The 25,330-nt window shown below is 46.7% G+C and overlaps 2 protein-coding genes across 3 annotated transcripts in view; both read right to left on the bottom strand.

The window, feature by feature from the left end:
- LOC123504409 (microtubule-actin cross-linking factor 1-like) overlaps positions 1-2,145 on the bottom strand; it is a 281,273-nt gene extending 279,128 nt beyond the window's left edge. Inside the window, exon 1 of one of the 2 annotated variants that reach the window (XM_045254883.1) lies at positions 1,573-2,145. In XM_045254883.1, the coding sequence (XP_045110818.1) occupies positions 1,573-1,714 (142 nt within the window). In that variant the 5' untranslated portion in view covers positions 1,715-2,145. Of the gene's footprint in view, positions 1-1,536 lie in introns of both variants that reach the window. The other variant, XM_045254879.1, reaches the window with a different exon arrangement.
- Positions 2,146-10,629: 8,484 nt separating this feature from the next.
- Positions 10,630-25,330, bottom strand: part of LOC123504415 — a 302,984-nt gene continuing 288,283 nt past the window's right edge. The window contains exon 5 of the mRNA XM_045254925.1: positions 10,630-10,755. The gene's annotated coding sequence lies outside the window, so the exon portion shown is untranslated. The remainder of the gene's footprint in view (positions 10,756-25,330) is intronic.

Raw genomic sequence — 25,330 nt, forward strand, 5'->3', positions numbered from 1 at the left:
GACAAGAGCCTCTGTTTTACTAGTCAAGGGCGGTCAAACCCATCAAAGAAGCGTCCTGTTAGTCAGAGGAGCCTCCAGACACAACAGATCCCCTTCCCCCACAACGCAAGCCACACCAGCACACACTATAAATAAACTCCCCCTCACTCCAGCACAGGAATAGCAATCATAAATATATTCAGACATTACCATCTCATTGCTCCTCCCCAACGCACGGATGAGATGTCACAACAATAGGAAACTCGGGACTCATCTCACTCTTACGTCACTCTCTTCCCTGAGCGTTAACCCCAATGGCTGGCGACACCTTGCTTCCTCCTGACACAGTATGTATGTCATGTGCAGGAACGTCCTCACCCAAGGCAACCAGACAAGCCCAGGTGTTAAGATTACTGTTCACTATCACAACAAGCAAACCAGACATGATTACCTAAGGCTTTTTATATTCAGATTATCATTGTTTTTCCTACAGATAATGCCGAACCCTCATTTAAACGACCACTAGAATTATTAAACCATTCTTGAAAACCTTAATAACTTATAGTACAGTAGTTCAAATTGATGGAACTTAGATACTGAAACGCCATCAAGATCTTTACAATGGCAAACGTGTGTACTGAGAACGTCCCTCCTTCCTGCTCTCCAGTGGTCCCATTCACTACTCTGAGTGTATGTGAAAGTAACTGGCTCACAACAATTCATTTAAATGCCAAATAAGGTTCTTGACTCGCCATGAACAATTAATTACACGATGCTATAAGTTTACAGCGAGTTATACACAAACAACACGAGGGTTTAGAGTCACAATCGACACAGTTAGCGAGGCCAATCCATTCACTATTAGTACACGCCAATTACTGTAAGACTACGATGCTGTTAATGGCGCCAGAACTGTCAGGGGGCTTCCACGACCCTACACAAACAACTCAATCCACAACACTAGAACTGCTGTTACTACAACTCTTTTACCACAATCACTACTACAACTACGGCGACCACTACAAGTACCCCCACAGCTACAACACGAGACAATCATTATACGCGGACACTGGAAGCCTCTATACGCTGAGCACTCTTTAATTCCCTCCCTGGCCAACGAGCAGCTCACACACACACACACACACACGAGGACGCCCACCGCTGGCATGGTGGTGATGAACACTTGTGGTGAGGACAGCACAGTAATGTGGAGCGGGGGTAAAGGGGGCGGGGACGGGAGGACAAGCGGAGCAGCTTCCTCGCCGCTGCTCCCGTCCCTCGCCAACAGGTGGTACACTACATGCCAGCCACTCTCCGCCTGCTCGTCTGAATCACTCACAATCACTGGGGTTTTGAGAAGGAGATTAAAACTATCAGTGGGACACTTGACCCTGCCAATAGCAAGGGCGTCTGTTGGGTGGTGGTGGCAATCAGATAGGGAGTGCATGGGACAGGTGAGCCAGGCGGGGGGCGGCAGGTTGGCCAGATACAGGTAGGTGAGGTCCACGGCACGCAACACACCAGTACAGGTCATGCACGTGACGGGTTCTCCCATACCTATTAATTGGTAGATGTTGAGTGTGTAGACTATACCTTTGAACTTGCTGAGGGACTCCTCGTATCCACCAAACGTCTTGAAGTCGGCGCCTGTGTTCTTGCCGTCACGGGTACCATTGGCACGGGCCTCGGTAGGATCGAGGCCCAGGCGCTCCTGATAGTAATGGTGCGACGACATGGTGCAGCTGGCAAGGACACCTCAGCCAGCAGCGGGGCAGGGAACGGGAGGCAGTCACTAGCTACACTGAACTAACTAACTACGCGGGCAGCGGGGCCGACACACCACCGCACCCAACACACACCGTCTGACTCGCGGGCGTAACTGACTGCTGCCGGGATCCCGCGGCCTACACTGCCCGGCCCTCCCTCCCTCTCTCTCTCTCTCTCTCTCCCCGCCCACAACACTCCTTCTCCTCCGCCCAGGGACCCCACTCTGCCCCGTCCCGGGACTCTGCCCACTCACTGACGCACACACACACACGCACACACGCCGAGGTTCGTAGCAGTTACCTCGCGCACACACACACGGACACCTGCACCCTCACGGCGAGGGAGGGCGGGGGCGGTGGGTGCAGGGGTTCCGTGCACAACACTGGCCAACTCTATACTGGCTGGCCCCAGGCTCACCCCACCCCACAGCAGCCCGCGGCCACAAGACGTTCCAACAATACGGCTGCGGGTGGGGGCTGGGAGCAGTACACTCTACGCTCCGCCGGCCACGCTAACCACACTCCCCCCTCCCCTCAGCCGTGCTTGGTCACACAGCCTGTCCGTCCTTCAGGAGGCAAACACATACAGCGACGACGTGAAGCGAGATGACGGCATGAAATAAAGCACCTTTTGGCAACACGGGGCGCGGACTGGGGGGAGAGGAATGTGTTTCTCACCTGTGCGGGACCAAACACCTGCGCTCAACGGTAATGACAGCAACTCTCCCCGCTTCTAACCTCTTTACAGTGAGGCAACGTATCCTTTTCCTTGCCCCGCGTGACACCGAGCACTCCAGAGACCAGAATGAGAAGCTTCACGTCCGCTGTTTCCCACAGAAGGCTGGGGAGCTCATCACCCGCTCCGGAGCAGTCCCTTCAGGTCGTTATTCAAAGAGGCAGGTGAGTGGATCCTCCTGCCATGACATCACTCTGACGTCACGAACACGTCACCAGTTACTACACCATTTCAACACCGCGTTTAGTCATCGAGCACTTCCCGGCAGACTTTCCCACGTCGCCTGAAATGCAACTCTCTATTTCACTTGTGCACCTCGCCAGGCTACCCCGTTGTGTTGTGGCAGGTGGCGGACACATCAGCATCAGTGAGACGAGGCTTCTGAGAGTCGTGAGGCTGAGGGGCGCAGAGGGCGAGGCTCGGTGCACCAGTACTGATACTGAACCATCTAACCTGTCTTGAGCAGCGCGTGTACTGCACTAACGGTGGTGTGTGTGTGTGTGTGTGTGTGTGTGTGTGTGTGTGTGTGTAGAGCACCTCTCCAAACAACTTTTCGCTTTTCAAGTCTTGCAAAGGCATGCGACTCCTGCAGGAAGTGTTGCCGTTATAAACTTATATGAGGATTCTCTCTCTCTCTCTCTCTCTCTCTCTCTCTCTCTCTCTCTCTCTCTCTCTCTCTCTCGCATATCAGTTACAAGTAGCGTGGTTTTAGTTATATGGAAGCAGCTTAGCGGGATGGAAATATTCAGTGCACTATCAAGAGATTAACAAAAAGCCCACAATGTTTCTCCCATGACATGTTGATCACAGTACTTACTAAGACGAGCAATTATAGTCAGCATCATAAACACATACTGATAAAGTCTCCGCCAGTACATGTACACCTTACTGATCATTCAAGAGAGGCAATAGTGACGTGGAATTAGACCTACTATGCATTTGAGAAGACGTAAGGCATCGTTTTTTGCATATATCTTCATAATAAATAGTTGAATGAGTCATATTTTGGGACAGATTTTTCACGCCCTCCCTTAACGTAGAGTCAAGCCAGTACCAGCAGGGAGGAGCCCCATGGAGAATAGGGTGTGGGGAAGCAAGGTGGAATGGGGAATAGTTACTACTCAGTCCACGCAGGAACTGAGGCGCTCCATGGACCGCTTCATATAGTTATGACTGGTGTTCCTCGTAACCGCAAATAAAACTGTTAGCGATACACACGGCTGTACCGCCACGCTCTTGTTCATTACAGGACTCTCGCCACAAGCAATGCGGTTAGTCACCCAAACCAGCCGTAAGTATTTCTTAATCGCTTTGCTCTCACCATCATTACTTTTCAAAGGTTTTAGTTGAAAGATGTTTATGTTTTTAAGGGTATTATGGTTTTGGTGGAGTGGCAAGTTCTATATTACACGGAGAAACTGTCTTGAAAAACAGGTTAGTTGTCTCTGTGGCCTTGGAAAACTGTCGTGGTGAGAGGGGAAGCCGTTTCTGAATACTGACGAAAGAAATGTCCGCACCATAGTTCACCACAATATATTATCATGCTTGTCCACGCGCCGCAGGGAGGGTTTGGGGGGGCCCGTAAGTGACAGCAGCCGAGACGCCACGCTGATTATGACATTCATTCACTGTTGAGTGAACGTGGTTGCTTGCTTCACTCTGCCGTCACTCATGCCGGGGAAACAATCAACAATAAGTCTTTCAAGGCCTAAGGTGCATTAATGGTGATGTGCCGCCATTATCATCCCTATTCTCTGATTTATTCCCCCTGACACACACAAACACCTGGAGGGTCACGCCAATGATGTAAGTGACCTCACAGGGCCGAGCAGCGGATGCAGGCACCGCGGGGGACACATGCGAACCAGATTGCTGAGGTCCAGAGCCAGAAATGCCGGGGGCGGTGCAGGGACCAGCAGGAGACACCAATACAAGGCAAGGCAGAGCGGGGGAGGGGAGAGGGACGAACACTCGCTACTTCAAGATAAAATGTGAGATGGACGTGTTTTTGAAGAGCACTACCGCGGTGGGAGCCTCGGAATGGAAGGCAGGTACTGTACTCAAGAAAAGGAAGCTACGAGTGCTTACTGATAACGCTACGAGGAGAGATAGGCAGTTAGAAAAAGAGGAGACTGTGTAGTAGTAACAGACGAAGTGGATGTTAGTGATAGAGAAAGCCTCGTAACTCCCAGGGAAGCGAACAACCACACAGCTGCGTCATGAATGGGACTGTGCCTGGATCGTCCATCGCAAGATAAACACACGAGGCTTCAAATTTACAGCCCTACAACCCGCAATTATCTGCTAATAATTAATGGTGAATGGCTTGATGGGCGCCCCGCAGCGTGACCTTTGCGGGAGTGTGGCTAAGTGAGTGAGGGCCCGCTTGAGTGAGTTCAGGTCGGTAAACACTCAAGCCGCTGATGTCTGCTGAGTCACTACAAACACACCAGTTGCCGAGGTATGACTGACCAGCCTACTACGCTCTATCTCCTCCCCCACACCCCATCTCCCCCGACCTATTAAATACCACACGGTCTCAATTACACACACACACACACACACAGCTGACCTAAACTTCTATCTAATCTCCATCGCGATAATTGTGCTATTCAACCACCGACAATCAATTAGATGACTCAAACTACTCACACACGAAACTCTTATCACATCAGCCACGCGTCCCTTTAATCTTCCTCCTCCTCTTCCTCTCCTCTGACATTCTACAGGTGCTAATAAGATCTCACCATTGCTAAGCTACGTATCGTATGACTCTTTCCGTGTAAGAAGTTGTCAGTTTTGTTTAAGTCCTAATTAATGATCAATTTTCTCCTCCCAGATGTATCCAGGAAAGGTCAGTCGACGTTTCTTCAATATAAAAGTGGTTTTATTCATATAATTTCCATCCAATCAACGAGTGACTGGTTTATATTCACCGCAAACATTTCAGAGAGGTCACGAATTTGTCTTACGCTTCACCTGCGCAGCATGGTAATCACGGCGGGGAGCACATGATAATCAAGGTGTTTAGTGGAGTGGCCGCGTGCTGGGTCAGACAGGTACAGATGGCCCACACCCACGTGCACGTTGCGACAGCCTCCAGCACGCCCCGTGAGTCATTTTGCAGCCAAATATGTCGCACATCACACCGTCCGCTTCTCCTGGCTAGGGCGGAGGTGTTGAGTCACCCCGCGGGAGGACACACGGGGACACAGACGAGGCGAAGAAACTAAAGGAGTTACAGATAGGACACGTGGAGAGGCGACCAGCTGAAGGAGAGAGGAAGCAGGAGGACATCTATCAGCCCTCACGGACACTCCAGTCCTGGCCAGGGAGGGAGTCTGGGGGAACACTTTCTTCACTCCTGGGTTACACAAACACTCCTCGACATTTCATGCTTTGACTGTGCCGCACCAGAGCCAGGGATCAGTGCGGTGTTCTCAGCCAGGCCCCGTCTCCTTCATTGTAATCACCAGGGGAAAGGATCTCGTTTTCCTTCACAGTGGGGTCAGAAGTGTGACTCCTTCCCCCCCAACAAGGCTGACCAACCGCTGAGGTCAACCATGCAGGATGAATAATGTCAAAGTTGTCAGATCTCCATCCCCGAGGTCACGGCCACCAGGGGTCAACTGAGTGGCTAGCCTACAGCCAGGCCATCACAGCAGGGCGGGGCGACAGCTGCAGTATGGCTCGGGGCGACACTCTTATCCTATCCTCAGCACAGTGATGACGGGTCCTCCTCCCTGTAGGAGATGCTAACCCTTCACTCCCGCCCATTCAAGGCAGTCCGGGGCAACACACCTCAAGGAGCTGCCATACATCCTTTCTCCACTGGACTACAATCTGCCTTTAACCCATCCTTGTTACAGCCCCTCCCGCTGCCCCGCCAAGACACTGCTAACCCCATGAAGTGAAGGGCCCGGACGTGATCTGCCAGCCAACCAGGTCTCTCTCTTTTCCGTAACAATGAACAGGTAACTGACAGGTGGCTCGGCTTAGAATTAATGATGGAACACCTTCTATTGGACACCACGTCGCCTCTGCCTCGAGTGCCAAGCCGCGGCCACTATTCAGCACGCCAGCTCGCCTCGTTTCTGATTAGCCTCGTCTGTGTCCGGGCGATGGTGACTTAGTAAATTGCGTGCGAGGAAGGCGACAATGAAGGGGTCGATTACGCGAGTTAAAGGGAGAGGAAGGAGGAGACGAAAGGAGATGCAGAAGAGGATAACAAGACGCTGGGTCTTATAGGGCTGGATGTGAAGGATGACTTGCACGAGGAAGAATGAAAACAATGAATGATAAGAAAGATTATCTCTAGTGTGTTGTGAGTGAGAATCAAGTATGATATTTTGCTTCACACACACACACACACACACACCTGAGCACATCATACACAGCACACAGCCAACGTGAGTCACCATACAGTCACGCTCCCTCGCCGTGACGCAACGCCTGGCCTGCCCCGCCCCTCACAGCACCTCCGTTCCCCGTGGTAACAATGCCCACTTGATGCCCTCATGAGTGCCAAACACACACACACACACACACACACACACACACACACACACACACACACACACACACACACAGTTTGCCAACTCTACGTAACACCTCAAAATACACCAGTACCCAGAGAGGCAATCAGTCAACACCTCAAAATGTACTCTGCCTTGCTTATACCCTGTCAACACCTTCACTCAAGCAACACTCAACACCCTCTATGGCCGTAAAAAAGTCACTCGTCAACCACCACCACCACCACTACTAATTCTACCCTATACAGAACGCCTCTATACTTAAAAATTTACACACACCCGAGTGGACTCTTAAAATAACACTGCACTTAAGCCCTTTAAATCTTGCGCATGTCAGAATGAATCATGAACTTTCGACGCTTTATATGGGTGTGTATGTAGTGTCCTGTGTGTGTGTCGTGTGTGTGTCGAGGCTGAGCGCCGGGGAAATTTCCTGGTATGAGTAAGTGTTCTGTGGCCATGGGAGATGTGACGCTGGTGAGGAGGATGGCAGGGGGAGGGAAGTGAAGGATGTGATGGTGGAGGGAAGGAAATGCATGGGGGAGATTGGGATAAGAAGGTTATGGGTTTGTTTCTCTTTAGTTTTACAAGAGTGTGTGTTCATATATGGCTTTGTGTTCAGTATTTCCTCACTGATGTGTTATCCTAATGCATCAAGTGTAAACTCCCAGTATTATAAACATTGTGACCAGAAATTCAATCAGTTTTATTTCTCCCTTTTGGTTTTAGTCAATATTTTCGTTGCAATGAGCTTTGTTGTCATAATATATACGAGCGTTTAGCTGTGTTGTTATAATGCAAGGTCAATACGTCATAATTCACTTTTCCTTTGGTCTCAAGAGGCACAGCGACACCCAGACGCCGCAGCTACACACTCAAAACTCACGGAAGACTTCACGACACGCCACTGCAGAACGAAACACTACATTCACACTCTTACTCACACTCAAAACTCATGAAACACCTCGCCACACGCCACTGCAGCATCCAAACACAACACCACTCACACTCACACTCACTCACACACTCAAAACTCACGAAACACCACATGACACGCTACCGCAGAATCAAACACTCTATACACCACCCACTGACACTGACACGCACACTCAAACTCACACTTACACACTCAAAACTCACATGATACACTACTGAAGCAAACACACCACCACCCACTCACACACACATTCACACTCACACACTCAAAACACACGGAATACCTCACGAAACGCCACTGCTGAACCAAACACTCATACTCACGCACACACACACACACACACACACCGCCACTAGGGCTTGAAGAAGTACACATTTGCTAAACTTTCACTGGACGCATCGCCGCTTCAGCCACTACGACGCGAGGGAACTGCCGGACGAAACAAAAACAGCTCTCCTTTTCGCAACACTCCTACAGCCTTACACTCTTCTGTTCACCGCACTGCAACCCGCCGGCTACTGGTGGGGGGACGAGATGACTTTAGTGCAGTCAGACTCTACCACCCCTGTCCCTCATTATCAATATCAAACCATTATTCGTTGCGTAAGGTCGACTGGTCACTGCTCACTAAAGGCAAACACGACCATTTATGACTATGCTCTTATCGTCTCCAGATAGATAGCAATATGTTACATCTGTTGCCTTATCACCTAACACCACCACCATCACCGCCACCACAGGACGGCCCTCTGTTATCTGGCACCTGATGGTAGGAAAGCCAGAGGCACAGGATGGCACACACTGGTGATTGGTGGTACTGGGTGGGTGGGGGGGTGGGGAGTTGAGGGTCAGATATGTAATTAAACAGAAGCATTGAGTAAATAGTGAAGGTTTGTAAACATGGTGATTTGGGGTTGGTGTTTATTGAGGTCGTGATGTTTTGGTGAGTATTTCGTGATCTGTAAATGTTTTGGGGGTTAATATGTTGACGATAATGGCGATAAGAACAGCAGTAACAGCAAAGACAGCAACAGCAATAACAAGAATAGGAAGATAAGAAGTAAAAGAAGAAAAAATGAAGAAAAAGAAGAAGAGTAAAAAGAAGAACAAGAACAAGAAGAACAAGAAGAGGAAAAGAAGAAAAAAAGAAAAGAATAACAATAATAATAAGATGAAGAAGATAATAATGATGAACATGAAAAAGAGAAATAAAAAGACGAAAAAGGAGAAGGAGAAAGAGATATAAAAAGACGAAAGGAAAAAGAGAAAAAATAAATAAAACACGAAAAAAAAAAAACGAAGAAGATATTACACCCCCACCACCACCACCACCACCACCACCACCACTCATCCAGCCCATACACACGCTGGTCAGGTGCGCGGGGTCGACCTCCTGGCTTTGTGGGCTCCGTGCCGCCCCTGACACACGCCCTCGTAAACACATGCCGTGCCCTGTGTGGCGTGCTCTCACCAAATGAGCCACGTGCTGTACGAGACCGCCTGCATAACACAGTACAAGGAAGCACGTCGATTTGTGGGCTAGGAAGCAAGATGATGATACTGAGATGAGGAGGAGGAACGGGAAGATGTGTCTGGTGGTGGTGGTGGTGGTTGTGGTATGATAGTATTTGTATTAGTATCTGTAGGAGTCATGATGGTTGTAGTAGTAGTAGTAGTAGTAGTAGTAGTAGTAGTAGTAGTAGTAGTAGTAGTAGTAGTAGTAGTAGTTTATACACTTGTTACGGCCCGTCCGTAACACACTCCACTACCATCCCCTCCTCCGCTTGCTACCTCGTTCGCCACCTCTCCACTTCACCTTCCACGCCGTCGTCTCATGAACCCTCCACGTCACCGTCTCATGAAGCCCCGCTACTGTCCCGAAGTTGGATTCACGCGGCCCCATTCGACTCCAGCGGAAGTGTTAAAGGAAGCTCGGCTTTCTGTAAAGTCAGTCGAGATCCAGGCTTCAACCAGTGAACACAACGCCTCTTGGACTACCGTGGGGATCCACATCACCCAGCACTTCACCACTGCGACACTGCATAAGTATCACTTCCCCTCGTCCCGTGTTTTTCCACATTGCCTCCATATAGGATTAGTATTATTGTTAGGTATTAAGTTGGGTTCTTCATTGTTGTATTTATTTCTGTGTTATACGTATGTGTATGTCAGTTTCATGTTATATCTGTGTATGTCAGTTTAATGTTATATCTATGTGTATGTCAGTTTCATTATGGGGTTATTAAAATAGCTTTGCAAAGTGCCCCCTTTGCATTTCCTCACCAGTTGAACCTGCAGTGTTTTTTTTTTTTTTTTTTGTTTGTTCACCGGCTCATGCCAATCTTACCCGTTTAACCGGTGAACGTAACGCGCTAATATGCAAATAAATCACTAAGTCATAAAGACAAATATAATAACACAAAATATATAATTGAAAAACAAAAAATTCTGGAGAAGCAGTAACACACACACAAATAAACTTAGAGAAAGAAAAAAATAAAGAAAATAACTTTTATAGCACTGTTAACACACCACCACCACCACTACTACCTTACCCCCCGTGTTACCAGAATCCCAGAGAACCTTCAGACCAGACTGACTCACACGGGCGTGCCTTAGCGGGGCCAGGGACAGACACCCCTTACCGCCTGCCGCCCGCCGCCACCACCCAGCCCTGCGGTAACTAACAACACATCACAGGACTGTTGAGGCAGGTCTGGGAGTGGAGGAGAGAGGAATTACCTTAACCAGCTTCAGCCACGTCACTGCGTCAGCCTCTCCTTTCTCGTGTTGCCACCTCACCTGTCAAGAGAAGAGAGTTGTTAGGTTGTGAGTGTTGTGTTGTTGTTATTGTTGTTGTTAGTGGTAGTGGTGGTGGTGGTGTTCATATGGGTGTGAAATGAATTAATCAGTCAATTTGTAAGGATTTTGCTGTTTGTTTTGTTGATGCTGTTTTGGTTGTTGTTGTTATTGTTACTCCTACTACTACTACTTTAATTGTTATTACTACTATTAACACCACCTCCCACCACCACTACCATAACTACTTTTATCCTCTATTTTATCTCCTTCCATTATTTCCAGACTTATTATTCTGCTACTGTACTTCACACACTTCTCTTCCCTTTAATTTCTTGCAGTTCCCTTTTCTGTTGTTCCCTTCCCTTCCTTCCTTCCCTTTCCTTCCCTCTCCTTCCCTTCCCTGCCTAGTCACGAGTCCCCCTCCTCTCCTCTTTATTGCGGCTTCCTTCCTCATTCTGGGTAAGTAACGGACATACATCACTTTTCTTTCAAGCTTGTTTCCTTTTCTCTCTCTCTCTCTACACACACACACACACACACACACACACACACACACACACACACACACACACACACACACACACACACACACACACATTCCCATATCCAACGCCCAAGCTCTGTGTCCAAGTTCTCCATTTGGGCTCTCTCTCTCTCTCTCTCTCTCTCTCTCTCTCTCTCTCTCTCTCTCTCTCTCTCTGGTAAACTAGTATATACATAGTAAGAAACGAATACAGAGGTGGATAGTAAGAAACGAATACAGAGGTGGATAGAAGTGTGGATAGGAGAGTGTGTGGATAAGTGGATAAGTCATCAGGTGGATAGATAAAGGAGTGGATGGGTGGATGAATATAAAGATGTGAGGATGAATGGGTGTTTAAATTCACTACGACAGGTTGTTGATGTTTGCTACGAGTGTTTGATTTAGTGTTGTATCACTTACACACACACACACACACACACACACACACACACACTACCTGTCTTTGTCTATCTGCTTAGTAACTCGTTCTCTCTCTCTCTCTCTCTCTCTCTCTCTCTCTCTCTCTCTCTCTCATCAGCAGGTGGATGAGAGTAACAACAAGGCTGATTCAGAACAGAGGTGGCGAGGCACACAAAGGCGCGCTCCCTCTGATGCAAGAGTACAGCTACCTCTTTTGTACCACACTAAGTCCCTCCACTCTGACAAAAGACACAGCATCGCACCATTACTTGGAGGAATCAAGTGGCGCCTGCTTAGGTCAGCTTAAGATGTCTTCAAAGGTTTCAGTCTCTTAATGTTTGTTTGGGTGTTTTTTTAATGTAATGCTTGTATAGTTAGTTTTTTTTCTCTCTCTCTCTCTCTCTCTCTCTCTCTCATCATGCTTCCTCAGACCAGTTCTCCTTTCTTCCTTTCTTTTTTTTCCCTCATATCTGGCTCAAAACTGGTTCCTCTCTCTCTTTTGTCCTTGTCATATGTCAAGGCTCCATAGAACCCGACTCGCCACTTCTGTCACAGAGCACATCAGCATTATCTTCCTCCAGCTGCCTCTCGTACATTTTCACCACTTCATTCATAGGAGTGTTTTACAAGAGGCATTTATTACTATCATTAATACTCCCTTGTTTTGGAATCTCGTAGTCGCTTCTTGTCTCTGGTTTTCTGTGACTGAGTTTCTCTTTTTATAAGTATAGTTTCTAGTGACAATGTATCTTAATTAGTTTTTCTCTGCGTGTCTTACGTGATGCATTTACGAGGACAGTTAGTGTTTGTTTGTCTGGGATGGTTGTGTGAATGTATATATATATTTTTTTTCTGGTTCTTCTTGTGCCTGGACTTGTTGTTTCCAGTGGCTTAGATGATCTTCTATTTATTTTTTTTTTATTTCTAGGTATAAATTATTTCTATCAGTCTTACAATACGTTTTTTTTTTCTTTTTTCTCTCTCCAGTTCCTCTTGCAGTTACTTTAGATACAGTTCACATTGGCTAACACATCTTACATCCCGGTTACATTTCTTATAATCCACATTTTATTACTACAATCAACACCTGCTTGTTTTAAAATCGTCTTGCATGCGTAACATTTCAATTCAAGCCTCGGACGTTGTTGTTTCCAGTCTCGTATTCAGAAACGCTTTGCTCTTTTACCACGACTATTTTCAAAGACCACAGAGATGATCAGCTGGGTTCTTTTAAGTGTTTTTCCAGTTTGCAGTGCAGAAATATTATCTTTTCAGTACCAGGACGTGCTTTCACATTCATTCTGCTTATTTTATTTTCTACAGCTTCAGAAACATATGTTAGGATTAAAATAGTAAAGACTCTGGCCATTAACCTTTTGACCTCCATAGACCGTTCCTAATGCAAATGAAATAATCTACTGAGTGGTCATCTTGTTAGTGCTGATTCAATAGGGAGCTTAACCTCTTCAGTACTATGACGCGTTTCATATTCATTCTGGTTACTATTTGGCGATTTTCTACAGCTTCAGAAACTTATGTGGGGGTTGAATTAGTGAAGACTCTGGCCGTTACTCTTCTGACCTCCAACGACCCTTCCTAATGTAAATAAAATCGCCTAATTGTACCCAAAACTCATGGTAAAAAAAGGGTGCCAGCATTGAAGGGGTTAAAGAAGATTAGATACATTTATGGATGGGGATGATGGATGGAATTAGAAGGAATTACTCAGAGGGACTGCCACGTGTAGCTCTGATGGCCTCTTGCAGTTTCCCTTTCTTATGTCTAATCACACCTAAAAATCAAGGTAAAAATGCGTCTCGGTATTGAACAGGTTAAATCGAGTCTCTAGCTAACAGAGACGCAGATTATGTACATGAGAGGCGTCAGGAATTATCATCACCATCGTTCTGTTTATGACTGGCGGCGTTGTGGGTTTGCTCGGGGCTCAATTAGGAGAGCTCTCAAGGGGGTAGTGATTGCACCTTTCACCCAGCCACTTGTAGGGGTGCTATCATTATTACAACCATCACTGTTCTTGTGCGCGTTACTCGTTTTGTCTCTGTCGTTAGTGTTCTTGGTAATGGCGGTGGTGGTTGGTTATGTTGCTGTAAGTTCGTTAAAATGATCAAACTCTAAACCCCTTCAGTACCATGACGCGTTCCCATATTAATTCTACTTACTATTTGGTGATTCTATACAGCTTCAGACTCAAGTAGGGGATTAAAATAGTGAAGACTGTGGGCATTTAATCTTCTGACCTCCATACACCCTTCCTGATGTCAATGAAATGGTCTAATCGTACACAAATATCAAGGTAAAAATGTGTTCCAGTATTGAAGAGGTTATAAATGAGAAATATATAGTAAAAGAAAAGTTCTGTTGACATCATATCCTCCTCTTTCTTCTCCTTCTCCTTTTTTTCCCCTTCATCCTTCAAAACAAGTCCGCTGTCCTTTTGCATCTTCCAGCCCTTTCCTCTTCCACCCCTCGCGTGTGTATCATTGCCATCAACTCCTGTACCTCTTGTCTCCTTTTCCTTGCCCAGTGTTCCTCTCCTCTATCTCGTGTGTTTTATTCAACTACACCTCTTCAATTATTCTCCTTCATCTCTTCCAGTCTTCTTTTTCTTCCTTCACTTTCCCTCTCTTCTCTTTCGTTGTCCTTTCTCATCTTCTGTTCTTCGTATCTTCAGCTTGTCTAATGTTCATCTCTTTCATATTTTTTCCAGCGTCCTTCTCCTTCACTCATTATAGAACCAAGTATCATAATTTTTCTTTTCTCTTTTCACCTTCTCCCGAATTTACTGTTCTCTATTTTCTTATGAGATTTCCTTACATTTATATATATTCACTTTTTCAGCCTCCTCTCTCTCATACAATAATTTTCCTTACTTCATCTCTCTATTCTTTCTTGTCTCTCTAATATATACATCGTTTTGTTATATGCAGTTCCTTCCTTATTATTCCTTCTTCAATACCACAGCCTTCCCTTCTAATCCTCCTCGTACATGCAAGTGTTCTATTTTATCTCATACAAGTGTACTAAATCATCTAGTTAAGCCCGCTGATATTTTCCTTCCTCTCTTCCTTCCTTCCTTCTCTCTACAGTTACTCTCTTCTCCCCCTCCTGCTCTTAATTCTCTCGACACTTGATCTGTCACTCTCACTCTCGCTCTACGAACACAACTGCATATACAGCCTCGCAGCCCACACACACATGCCCCTCACCCTCTCCTTGCCTTACGCGTCACACACCTCCCTCCCTCCTAGCTTGTTCTGTCACACTGCTCCTCACACGCACCAAAGACAAGGTGCGATAATGTTCAATGATTCACTCCTTCACTCGCTTGAATAAGACACTAAGAATACATGTTAGGAGGAGAATGCAGTGTGATGGACTGGATGGATGGCGTTGATGCATATTCTTGGCTGTCTTCAGGGAAAGGTACGCGGTGAAGGTACGCGGTGTAACTTTAAGAATTCAGGTGTATTAGGATGGAAAATAGTGCTCGGACATGTCTCTTTTTATGCAAGAGGGAAACCAGCCAAGGGTAACAAAAGACTAGAAAAAAAGCCCCACTTGAAATGCTAGATCTCATAGAATTAGCCAGAAATCAAGGGCAAATGTCTTGAAACCTCCCCCTTAAAAGAAGTCTGGTGTTATTGGTGGATAGTAAAGGGGAGGACTAATCTATATTGCAAACCATCTTCAGGAAAACCCACGTGTTTAAACATTTTTTAAAGACGTAAATTAGAACATATGTGAACTATTTCATAAAGAATACACTGCGCCATGTATGTTACCCATATTCAGAAACGCTTTGCTCTCTCACCACGACTGTCTATCAAAGGCCACAGAGATCGTCAGCCGGGTTCTCAAGAATATTTCGCCACTTAATAATGTAGAAATCTTGCTAACCTGTCTCTAGAATCCCAGAAACACATACAATTCAATGCAACTTCAACTAGAGACCTCTGAAAATAGTCGAGGAGTGGTCAGAAGTGTTTCAGAATACGTGACAATCTACATTCTATACACAATCGTCAGAACACAACGCCTGTAAGATATACCTCTGAAGACTAACCACACTAAGGCTGAGCTAAGCTACCTAATACATAACATAATTAGTGGACAGCGTGTTGTGTTATCCAAAATCAAAGGAGACAGTTATAAATCCTATACATTATGTCCACAAGAAAAAAAGCTACGTGATTCAACACTGCAAAATAGCATTCACCATAATTTACAGTGAACACAGAGGAGACCATTTGGTGCGCAGGACGCCTCACTATCCATCACCGCAGTGAATCAGGTGAGTCACAATGCCGCAAGATTGATGGTGCTGACTTCTAATGTGCGAAGAGGAGAGCCACCACGTCTCGGAGAGGAGTGGTGAGTGAGATGGTGAATAGTGAGTGCCTGAAGAAGGAAGGGCGCCCGCTGCTCAGAGGGTCGGGGTAAGCTAAGCTATGTCCATCGTCAAAACCCTCAACTATCTTACCATGCACCCACGCCCACTCTACCCATGAGAGCCGCCTAGTATAACCCAGAGCCAGCAGTCACAGAGGGAGTTTACGAGTCTTGGAGTCTTTACAGTGAGTTTGCGTCCGTAGCGATGGCTTACCGGAGGCTGGGGCAGTGAGACTCAAGCAGGTGTGAGCCTCGGCGCAAAAAGGGCATGGGAGAGAGAGGAGGGGAGAATTAAGGCATGAAGGGGACATTTGGGGGCAGGAGGTAGGCGAGGCTGGAGGGGGAGAGGCAGGGTCGGTCACACAAGACAACAGCTCTCGTTCAGGTGACGGTCGCAGCGCCACACCCAAACACGGAGAGAAAGTCCACGCCACTCACTCACTCCACAACAACAACTGCTGCTGCTGCTGCTGCCACTACTATTACTATCACTGCCACCATCACCACTGTCACTACCATTATCATTGATGCAGATACAGTAACAACTACACCACATCTATGCCCTATTAATGATGTCAATTAGAACAGTTACCAATTATATTGGTGGTGGTGGTGGTAGTGGTGCTACTTCTACTACTACTATTATTACTACTACAACTACTATCACTACTACTACCAATACTACTACCGTAAGTCTATAATTCACTATGTATGCCACAACACCACCACCACCACCAACAACAACAACAACAACAACAACTACAACTACAATCATCACCATTAACATCTCATTCACCATTACTACCACCTATCTTCATCACTATCACTAACACATCACCACCACCACCATCACTCATCATTATCACCACTGCCACTAACGCCATCACCATTACTGCCACCACCATCACCACCACCACCGCTGACATCACCGCTTCGGCTTATCCACCTGCCTGGCTGTCTTGCACCAACTAAGTACCAATATTAGCTACTAGTGTTGTAGTAGTAGTAGTAGTAGTAGTAGTAGGTGTTGTCAGTGTTACCGTTATCATTAATCTCCTCTACTATACTTTTACTGCTATTGCTGCTGCTGCTACTACTACTACTACTACTACTACTACTACTACTACCACTACTACTATGACCACCACCACTAATTTACAACCATAATTTCCAGTTCATCATTATAACCAAAAGAATGTTCGATAAAACACAAACTACCATTCACCACCACCACCACCACCACCACCACCACCACCACCACCACCCTACCCTCCCTGCCACTCCCATCCCTCCCTACACGCATCACCACCACCACCACCACCACCACCACCACCACCATCACCATCGTCACCTTCACACAATAAAGCTCAATCAATCAAATAAACTCTTCTTTCTTATAGCCACCACCACCACCACCACCAACAACAACAAGAGCAACAGCAGAAATGACAGCCTCACCACCACCACCACCACCACCACCACCACCACAGCCACGCAAGCAAGTCGAGCCTGCCAGTCATCAGCATCTCTGCCCTGAGTGGCGCCGCGGAGGAGAGGAAGAGGTGCAAACACGCCGTCAGGAGCACCACAACATGATGCATGACAGCCTTCCCTTACTCCCACCAACACCACCACCACTGCTACCCTGCCCAGTCCTCCCTTTCCCTTCAGCCCGGCGCCTCCTCACAGCCCAGGGTCAAGCGAATCAGTGGCTGGTAAAGGAGATCTGATCCAGTTTTCAATCATGGTATACAAGTTTTCTATGCTGAGTATCTTGAGTGTGTTTGTTTACGAGGTGATCGCCGTGTTTGTCCCGTGTTGTTCCCCTGCGTGGTGGCTCTCGTATATGGAAACTGTGGCTTTTGGACATGGTTTTATAATTAAGAACATGCTATTTTCGAATGTCAGTATGTCTCGGAGATTCATCACTAATAGATCGTGTGTGTGTGTGTGTGTGTGTGTGTGTGTGTGTGTGTGTATGTGTGTATGTGTGTGTGGGTGCGTGGCTGGGTGGGTTGGTGGGTGAGGACCCGAGGCAGTAGGCATGTAGAGCGATCTAAAGGCGACGAATGCAGGGCAGGGCAGGGCAGGACAGGGTAGGGTAGGGTAGGGTAGGGCAAGGCAAGGCAAGGCAAGGCAACAAGGCAAGGAAGGGCAGGGCAGGGCAGGGCAGGGCAGGGAGGGAAGGCGTGGTGGGAGGGGCAAGGCTCGCCAACGGGAGGGAGTGGAAGGCAAGACCAGCGCCCGCCATGATTAAGTTAAATGCCTAAACAACTAGTGGCTTAACCTTACCCAGCCGCGGCCGCCATCACCAGCGCAGAGCGAGGGGCCACCAATGGACTGCAGCAGCCCCCACGTGTCTGCCTGTAACAGTCCTGCCAGTAACTCAGCTGTCAGTTAACGCGCCGATAACTGTCAAGACTTTCCTCCTTAAGACCTGCTGCGGAATTCACACCTTACTTTCCGGCAGACTTTGGCACACCAGTTCATAGTTGACTCTTATACCGACCCAAGCTACAATGGCGGAATGAATGAAGGCAAAAGTTTGAGCGTTTTCATATTGGTTCAACTGCTGCCAAACCTTGCGCCATATTCAGACACGCTTCCCTCTTTCACCGCGACCATTTCCAAAGACTATACAGAGACCGTTTGCCGAGTTTTAAAGAGTAGTTGTCCTGTTGATAATGCAGAAAACTCGTTAACATGTCGCTAGAATTACAGAAACATCCCCCAAAACCCGTGTCATTTCAACTAAAGCCCTTTGAAAATAGTGAAGGTGCTGTGAGGCGCGGAAGTGTTTCAGAATATGGGCTTTTGTGTCATTATGCACCTGGCGAGGCTGAGAGTGAGTGGCGGTGGATGTTGCCTTGCACCACATAGATCAGACGCACACTGGTTCATGTCCTGATTGCTGCAGAGTCTGAGTCAAGGGAAAGGTGACGTTCTCTGGTGCAGGTCTTTATCTTCACCTCTGCACGCCACGCCGATGCTGCTGCTAGTATTTTCTCGTAATGTGTCGCCGCATTGCCACTAAGCGGGTGGAATATGAGACGGCTGGCTACATTATTTTCTTTCCACAAAGGGATAAAGGCTCAGGTCTGAAGGAAGTAAGGATACCCCGCCGCCTCCTGGGGACTCGATTCCAGACTCCCGCCTCGCCGTCACTCCGCACCGGCGTGGCTGAGGAACACCTGCTGTCCGGCCAATTATCCACCTTTCCACAGAGAAACAAACATGAAGAACAAGTGACAGCATATCTTTTGGTACTTATGAGGTTACCTGTGATAAACTAATAAGCCATACAGTTAGAGGTAATAGACAGATGATACTACTGGCTACGACTTCTCGCCAAACCCCCTTACTCCTTCCAAGGCTGAAAAGACAAGATGCGACTCCTATTTTTATCTTTTTTATGCAGGAACAGCTGGCCAAGGGCAACATTTCCGACTTCCTACAACTTGTAAGGAGGAGGTATCGAGGCATTTGCTCTTCTTCCTGTAATATTTGACTAATCTAAGGCAAAGTAATCTACACCACTGATGTCATCGAATACTTTCAAGATTTTATGAACACTTCAATTAAATTACCACGTATCCTCCATTTAGACAAACTAAACAAATCTATTCCTTCATGTCTTTGTTTGTAAGAAATAATCTTCCGTGTGAACACCACGTGGAAAGTATTAACCTTTTCAGTACTGGGACGCATTTTTACCATGATTTTGGGCAGGATTAGACGATTTTATTTACATTAGGAACAGTCTACGGAGGTCAGAAGATTAATGGCCAGAGTCTTCACTATTTTAATCCCCACATAAGTTTCTGAAGTTGTGTAAAATCACTAAATAATAAGCAAAATGAATATGGAAACCCGTCATGGCACTGAGAGGGTTAAAGAAGTAGTGTTATGTAGGTTTTTTTTCTTCTTTTTTTCGAGTCTCAGAGATCACCTTCATTTCTCTCCATTTCTATCCCTCCCCGGGGCGTCCTGATGAGGCTAGAGTTTTTACAGCCTCCCGTCGCGCCCCTGGATGAGGTATGAGTCTAAGGAGTGTGAGTTATGTCCCTCTAACCGCCTCGCCTCGCCTTTCAACCCACTGTGCCTCCCTCCCTAACTCACTCACTCACTCACTCACTTACTGTCTTTTCTTGTTACTCATCTCTCCCGCTTATTTTTGGCCTCTCTTTCTTTATTTTCTATGATACGCCTCCACCTCAACACATTCCCTCACTCCATCTTCATCCGTTGCTTTATGTTTGCGCCCGCTTGCCTTGTCTATCTTCTTCGTCATCATTCCTCTTCTCCTCCTTCTCCTACTTCTCCTCACAGTCATCTCAGTCAGTCCTGCCAGCTCCATCATCTCCCCGTGTAGGGTATCAAGTTGTTTGTGCTTTTCATCACTCGTGCCTCTACAAAGCTAACGACCCTTCCATGTTTTTCCTCGCTAACATTTCTCAGACCTTCTCTCTGCACTGTTTTTCCATACACTAGTCGACTTTCAAACAAGGCTACTAGTATTTGTTATTGTTATGTAGCATTGAGTACTTCCCATCTGCTTTTCCTGTGACTAGTTGCCTGTGTGATGTGAGTAATATTTCTCTGACTCCCTCTCTCTCATACCGTAGTTCACTTTCAAACAAGGCTGGTATTTCTTATTGCTATGTAACGTTGAGTACTTTACAATTTACACCTCCTTTTCCAGTGCCTGAAGTTGCCTGTGTGTTGTAACGAGACGGCAGTAAAGGAGTGTTTCTGATCAGCTTTCATTCTTTTATTTTCAGTCATCCTGCGAGAGAGAGAGAGAGAGAGAGAGAGAGAGAGAGAGAGAGAGAGAGAGAGAGAGAGAGAGAGAGAGAGAGAGAGAGAGAGAGAGAGAGAGAGAGAGAGAGAGAGAGAGAGAGAGAGAGAGAGAGAGAGAGAGAGAGAGAGAGAGAGAGAGAGAGAGAGAGAGAGAGAGAGAGAGAGAGAGAGAGAGATAAAAGCTTCACACCGAGAGAAAGCTTCACACCGAATCAAGCACAGCAGATGCCAAGTCTTACCCAATAACTGAGATAGCGCCTGTCAATTCAGATCAGATCAAAGGTCAACACAAGCCAGGGCGGGTCAGGGCAGGTCAGGGGGGAGAGGAGCAGGTGGTGGTATGTACAGGGAATAAATCACTTTAACCTCTTCAACACTGCAACACATTTTTCATTTGAGATTTATGTACAATTAGACCATTTTATTGACATGAGGAAGGGTCTATGAAGGTGAGAAGGTTAATGGCAAGAGTCTTCACTGTTTTAATCCCCCACATGAGTTTCTGAAGCTGTATAAAATCACCAAATACTAAACGGAAAAAATATGGAAACGCGTCATGGTACTGAAGTGGTTATCCAGACGGCTGATGTGCTGAGGAACGGCTGATGATTCTGATCCTTATGAACGTTTCCTTCATTTTACTTCAGCAAACCAGACAGGGAAGGAGTGAAAGATGGGAAGGAAAGAGAAGAAGAGAAAGGAAGGGAAGGGAAGGGAAGGGAAGATAGACAGAAGAGGGATGGGAAGGCTCAAGGTTCTTTATGCTTGCCCTGGATATTTCTGCCCAACAAGGTAAGCTGAATAAGCCGGAGTCAATTATGAGGCGGTGGGCAGCCCCTCGATAAGGCAATGGTGCGGGGCGCGGGGCACGTGGCTGCAGGCTCAGGAATGTTCCCGGCGTTCTGATACTTCCTGCAGTTCAGAGCCACGAGATGAAGTGGAGTTTTCATAGAGAGTTTTCATTTCAGCCTCAGTTATAGGTTCGTATTTTCAAACGCTTCTGTGCTTCACTTTCACTATTTCAAAAGGCTTTACTTAAATTTACACGAGTTTTTAAGGGTGTTTTTATGATCCTAGAGGCAGAGTGGCAAGATTTCTACATTATTAACTGGAGAAACACTCTTGAAAATAATCCAGTTAATCATCTCTGTGGTGTTGGAAAATAGTTGCGGTGAGAGAACAAAGCGCTTCTGAATACGGACCACAAAATGCTACAATATGCTATACATGTAATGGAAATGTGTAGAGGAGTGTTAAAAATGGCAGTGGCTTTGATAATTTTTCAATGCCTTAAAAAAATCTTATAAACTAACTACTTTACTTCCACGCCAAGATATTCCAGTCGACACAAAGAGTTTAATGCTCTCAAATGTTATAAAGATATTTGGAATCTGTAATTTTTCACCCGTATTGTCCGTAATTTATTGCCACTTAATGACCAAAACAAAACCATCCAATATCATACAGTAATACATTACCATTATACAGTTTTTAACACATGGATACAATATAGATGCTGACACAAAGTACATTCAGAATCCTAATGCATTATGAAACAGTCTCGTGTCCTTCATGGAAAGATGGATCATTCATGTGTCCTCCTGCTGTAATTCCGGAGTCATGCACAAAGAGAAGGAACTAAAAACGTTGCTCTCGCCGCGATGACTGATGGAACAGCAGGAGGAAGAAAACATGAAGATTAAGAGGGAGATATCTGGATGGCCTGGGTGCAGAATATTGATGGGAGAGACATGACGTCGGCACGCCTGCTTCAGAGCACAAAGGATACAGGAGAGCAACTGCCGCGGTGCTCGTCACAGAAGTAAGATGAGCTGTATGCTGTGACGCATGGCCCGCAACTCACAGACTTTATCATGAGTCGATATTACCGGAATTCCTCTCCAATTACTCAGTGCATGGAATCACCAGCACACACGGGCGAGCTGCCACGAGGCCGCCGCCAGCAGCATGGTGGCGGCGGAGACGCGTGACATCAGGCGTCTTGCGCCAAGCCAGCAGCAGCGGCAGCAGCACGCCTGAGGGGACGCCGCGGCCTCCAGGTGCGTGTAGCGATGCCTGGCGTCCTGACTCACGGCTCCCGCCCAAGGATGGACACGCACCATGGCGCCACGTAACGCCGCCCATTAAGCCAATGATGATGATGATGATGATGATAGTGATGATGATGATGATGATGATGGTAGTGATGATGATGATGGAAAAATAAATACATGAAAAAAATAATAATGATAATAAAAATAATAATAATGATAATAATAATAATAACAATAATAATAATAATAATAATAATAATAATAATAATAATAATAATAATAATAATAATAATAATAATAATAACTAACCAAACAACAAAAAACAACAGCAACAATAATAATAACAATGAACTGTAGAAGATAACAACAACAACAACAACAACATGAATAACAGAAACAAGAACAAATAATCCAGGCTGACCGGGATCCAGACATTTTTACACCTCCCATCAACACAAAATATTCACTCATGAAGAAAAAAAAAAAAATGAAAAAAAAATAATTTGCATTCGTTATGAAGGCGAGTCGCGCGGCACAACCAAACTGGAGACCTTAAAACTGTAAATGTGTGTGTGTGTGTGTGTGTGTGTGTGTGTGTGTGTGTGTGTGTGTGTGTGTGTGTGTGTGTGTGTGTGTGTGTGTGTGTGTGTGTGTGTGTGTGTGTGTGTGTGTGTGTGTGTGCGGTAGAGGTGATATAAACGAGGGTAATGTCGTAAGTGATCAGGTTGCAACTTAAAGCAATGTGTTCAACTTATGGGAAACTAGATTAAAGAGAAGAGAGAGAGAGAGAGAGAGAGAGAGAGAGAGAGAGAGAGAGAGAGAGAGAGAGAGAGAGAGAGAGAGAGAGAGAGAGAGAGAGAGAGAGAGAGAGAGAGAGAGAGAGAGAGAGGCAAGGATTAGTTCCCAAAGCACCTCAATATGTCTTTTTTTCCATTATTGCTTTGTTGTCCTTGGCCGCTGCCCTTCCTACGTAAAAAACATGTATAATAGAGAGACAAGAAAACAGAGAAGGCAATAACTGATTAACAAACAGAATAATGGAGGAACGCAGCGAGGCAACAGTCAAACAGTCAATGCCCAGTGCAAGCGCAAGAGGAAGTCTAAACACAAGCCAGGATGAGTTGATGGACAGCGATGATGGATGGCGTGGCGTGGCATTTATGAACAAGACACGTGAGGAGCCTCCTGTAACACAACCACCTCCTGCCAGCTTCCTTATACTCCTGCATACTCCTATCTTTATTACTAAGAGCGTCATGTCTGTCAGTCCGCCTGCCTCATGTACTGACAATATCAAGATCGAATTTCGGCAATAAAGAGGGGGAATAATTGCCAGTGGAATGGACACAACCTATACGTAATAACAAAATACTTCACTGCCTTTACTGCGAGAGAGCTGCGGCACTACAGCCACGCTCACACCCCCCCTCCCTGCGGCCTGGTTCCCTCAGCAGCCGTGACAGCCGCCGCCCGGTGCACTCCGCCTCCGCACGACCGTCTCCAGGCACTGCCGCGGGGTGCCATCACTGGTGGCGACCGTCCCTCCCCTTCCTCCAGTGTGGGGCACAGCGAGGTCATGCCACCACCGCTAATACAATCATCAATCGCCTGTTTTTTGGTGCACTCAATGCCTAACACGGTGTTAGCCCGAGGAGGAGGAAAGTGTGACAAGAGAACAAAAACAAACACGCATCATAAAAGTGTAACATGCCCAGATTGGCTTTATGATCACACAGACAAACTGTTGTGGGGATGAAGATTATTAGCTTTCTAGATTAGCTGCCACTTGAGGAGGCGCGCCGGGTGAGCCCCACAGGGAGGGAGGAAGAGAAGGAGGGAGAAAGGGAGAGGAGAGAGGGAAGAAGGAAAGGCAGTGAGATGGTTAGTTGGAAGAGCGCTGCCTCAAAGCTGTACTAAGCCTAACACAGCCACCCAGCAAGCTTCTCTGTGGCTGCCCCTTAAAGAGGTCCACCACAACACAAGCCTCGCCACACCCAGCGAGACACACCTGCGCCAATAACCCACCACTGCTCACGAGAAACTACCTGAACCTTATTCTCTGCAACACCAACTTCCTGACGTCCACCAACACTTCCTAAGCCCTGCAAGACTAATATAAGACACGGTAACAGCGGGATCATATGACGGAGCTTCTCGCAGTCAAGTTCCATTCAGCACACCGTTGGTTAGGCCCACACTGACCACAGAAGACCTGCCAATAACTCTCTCGACGATACAGCAGGCTCTCGTCTGGCTCTTGGCTTCATCGTCCCGCCAGGAGAGGAGAGCTTGGAGACAATAAGCTCTCTCTCTCTCTCTCTCTCTCTCTCTCTCTCTCTCTCTCTCTCTCTCTCTCTCTCATCGCTGC

The sequence above is a fragment of the Portunus trituberculatus genome, chromosome 16 (genome assembly GCF_017591435.1).
Source record: "Portunus trituberculatus isolate SZX2019 chromosome 16, ASM1759143v1, whole genome shotgun sequence".
Taxonomy (NCBI): domain Eukaryota; kingdom Metazoa; phylum Arthropoda; class Malacostraca; order Decapoda; family Portunidae; genus Portunus; species Portunus trituberculatus.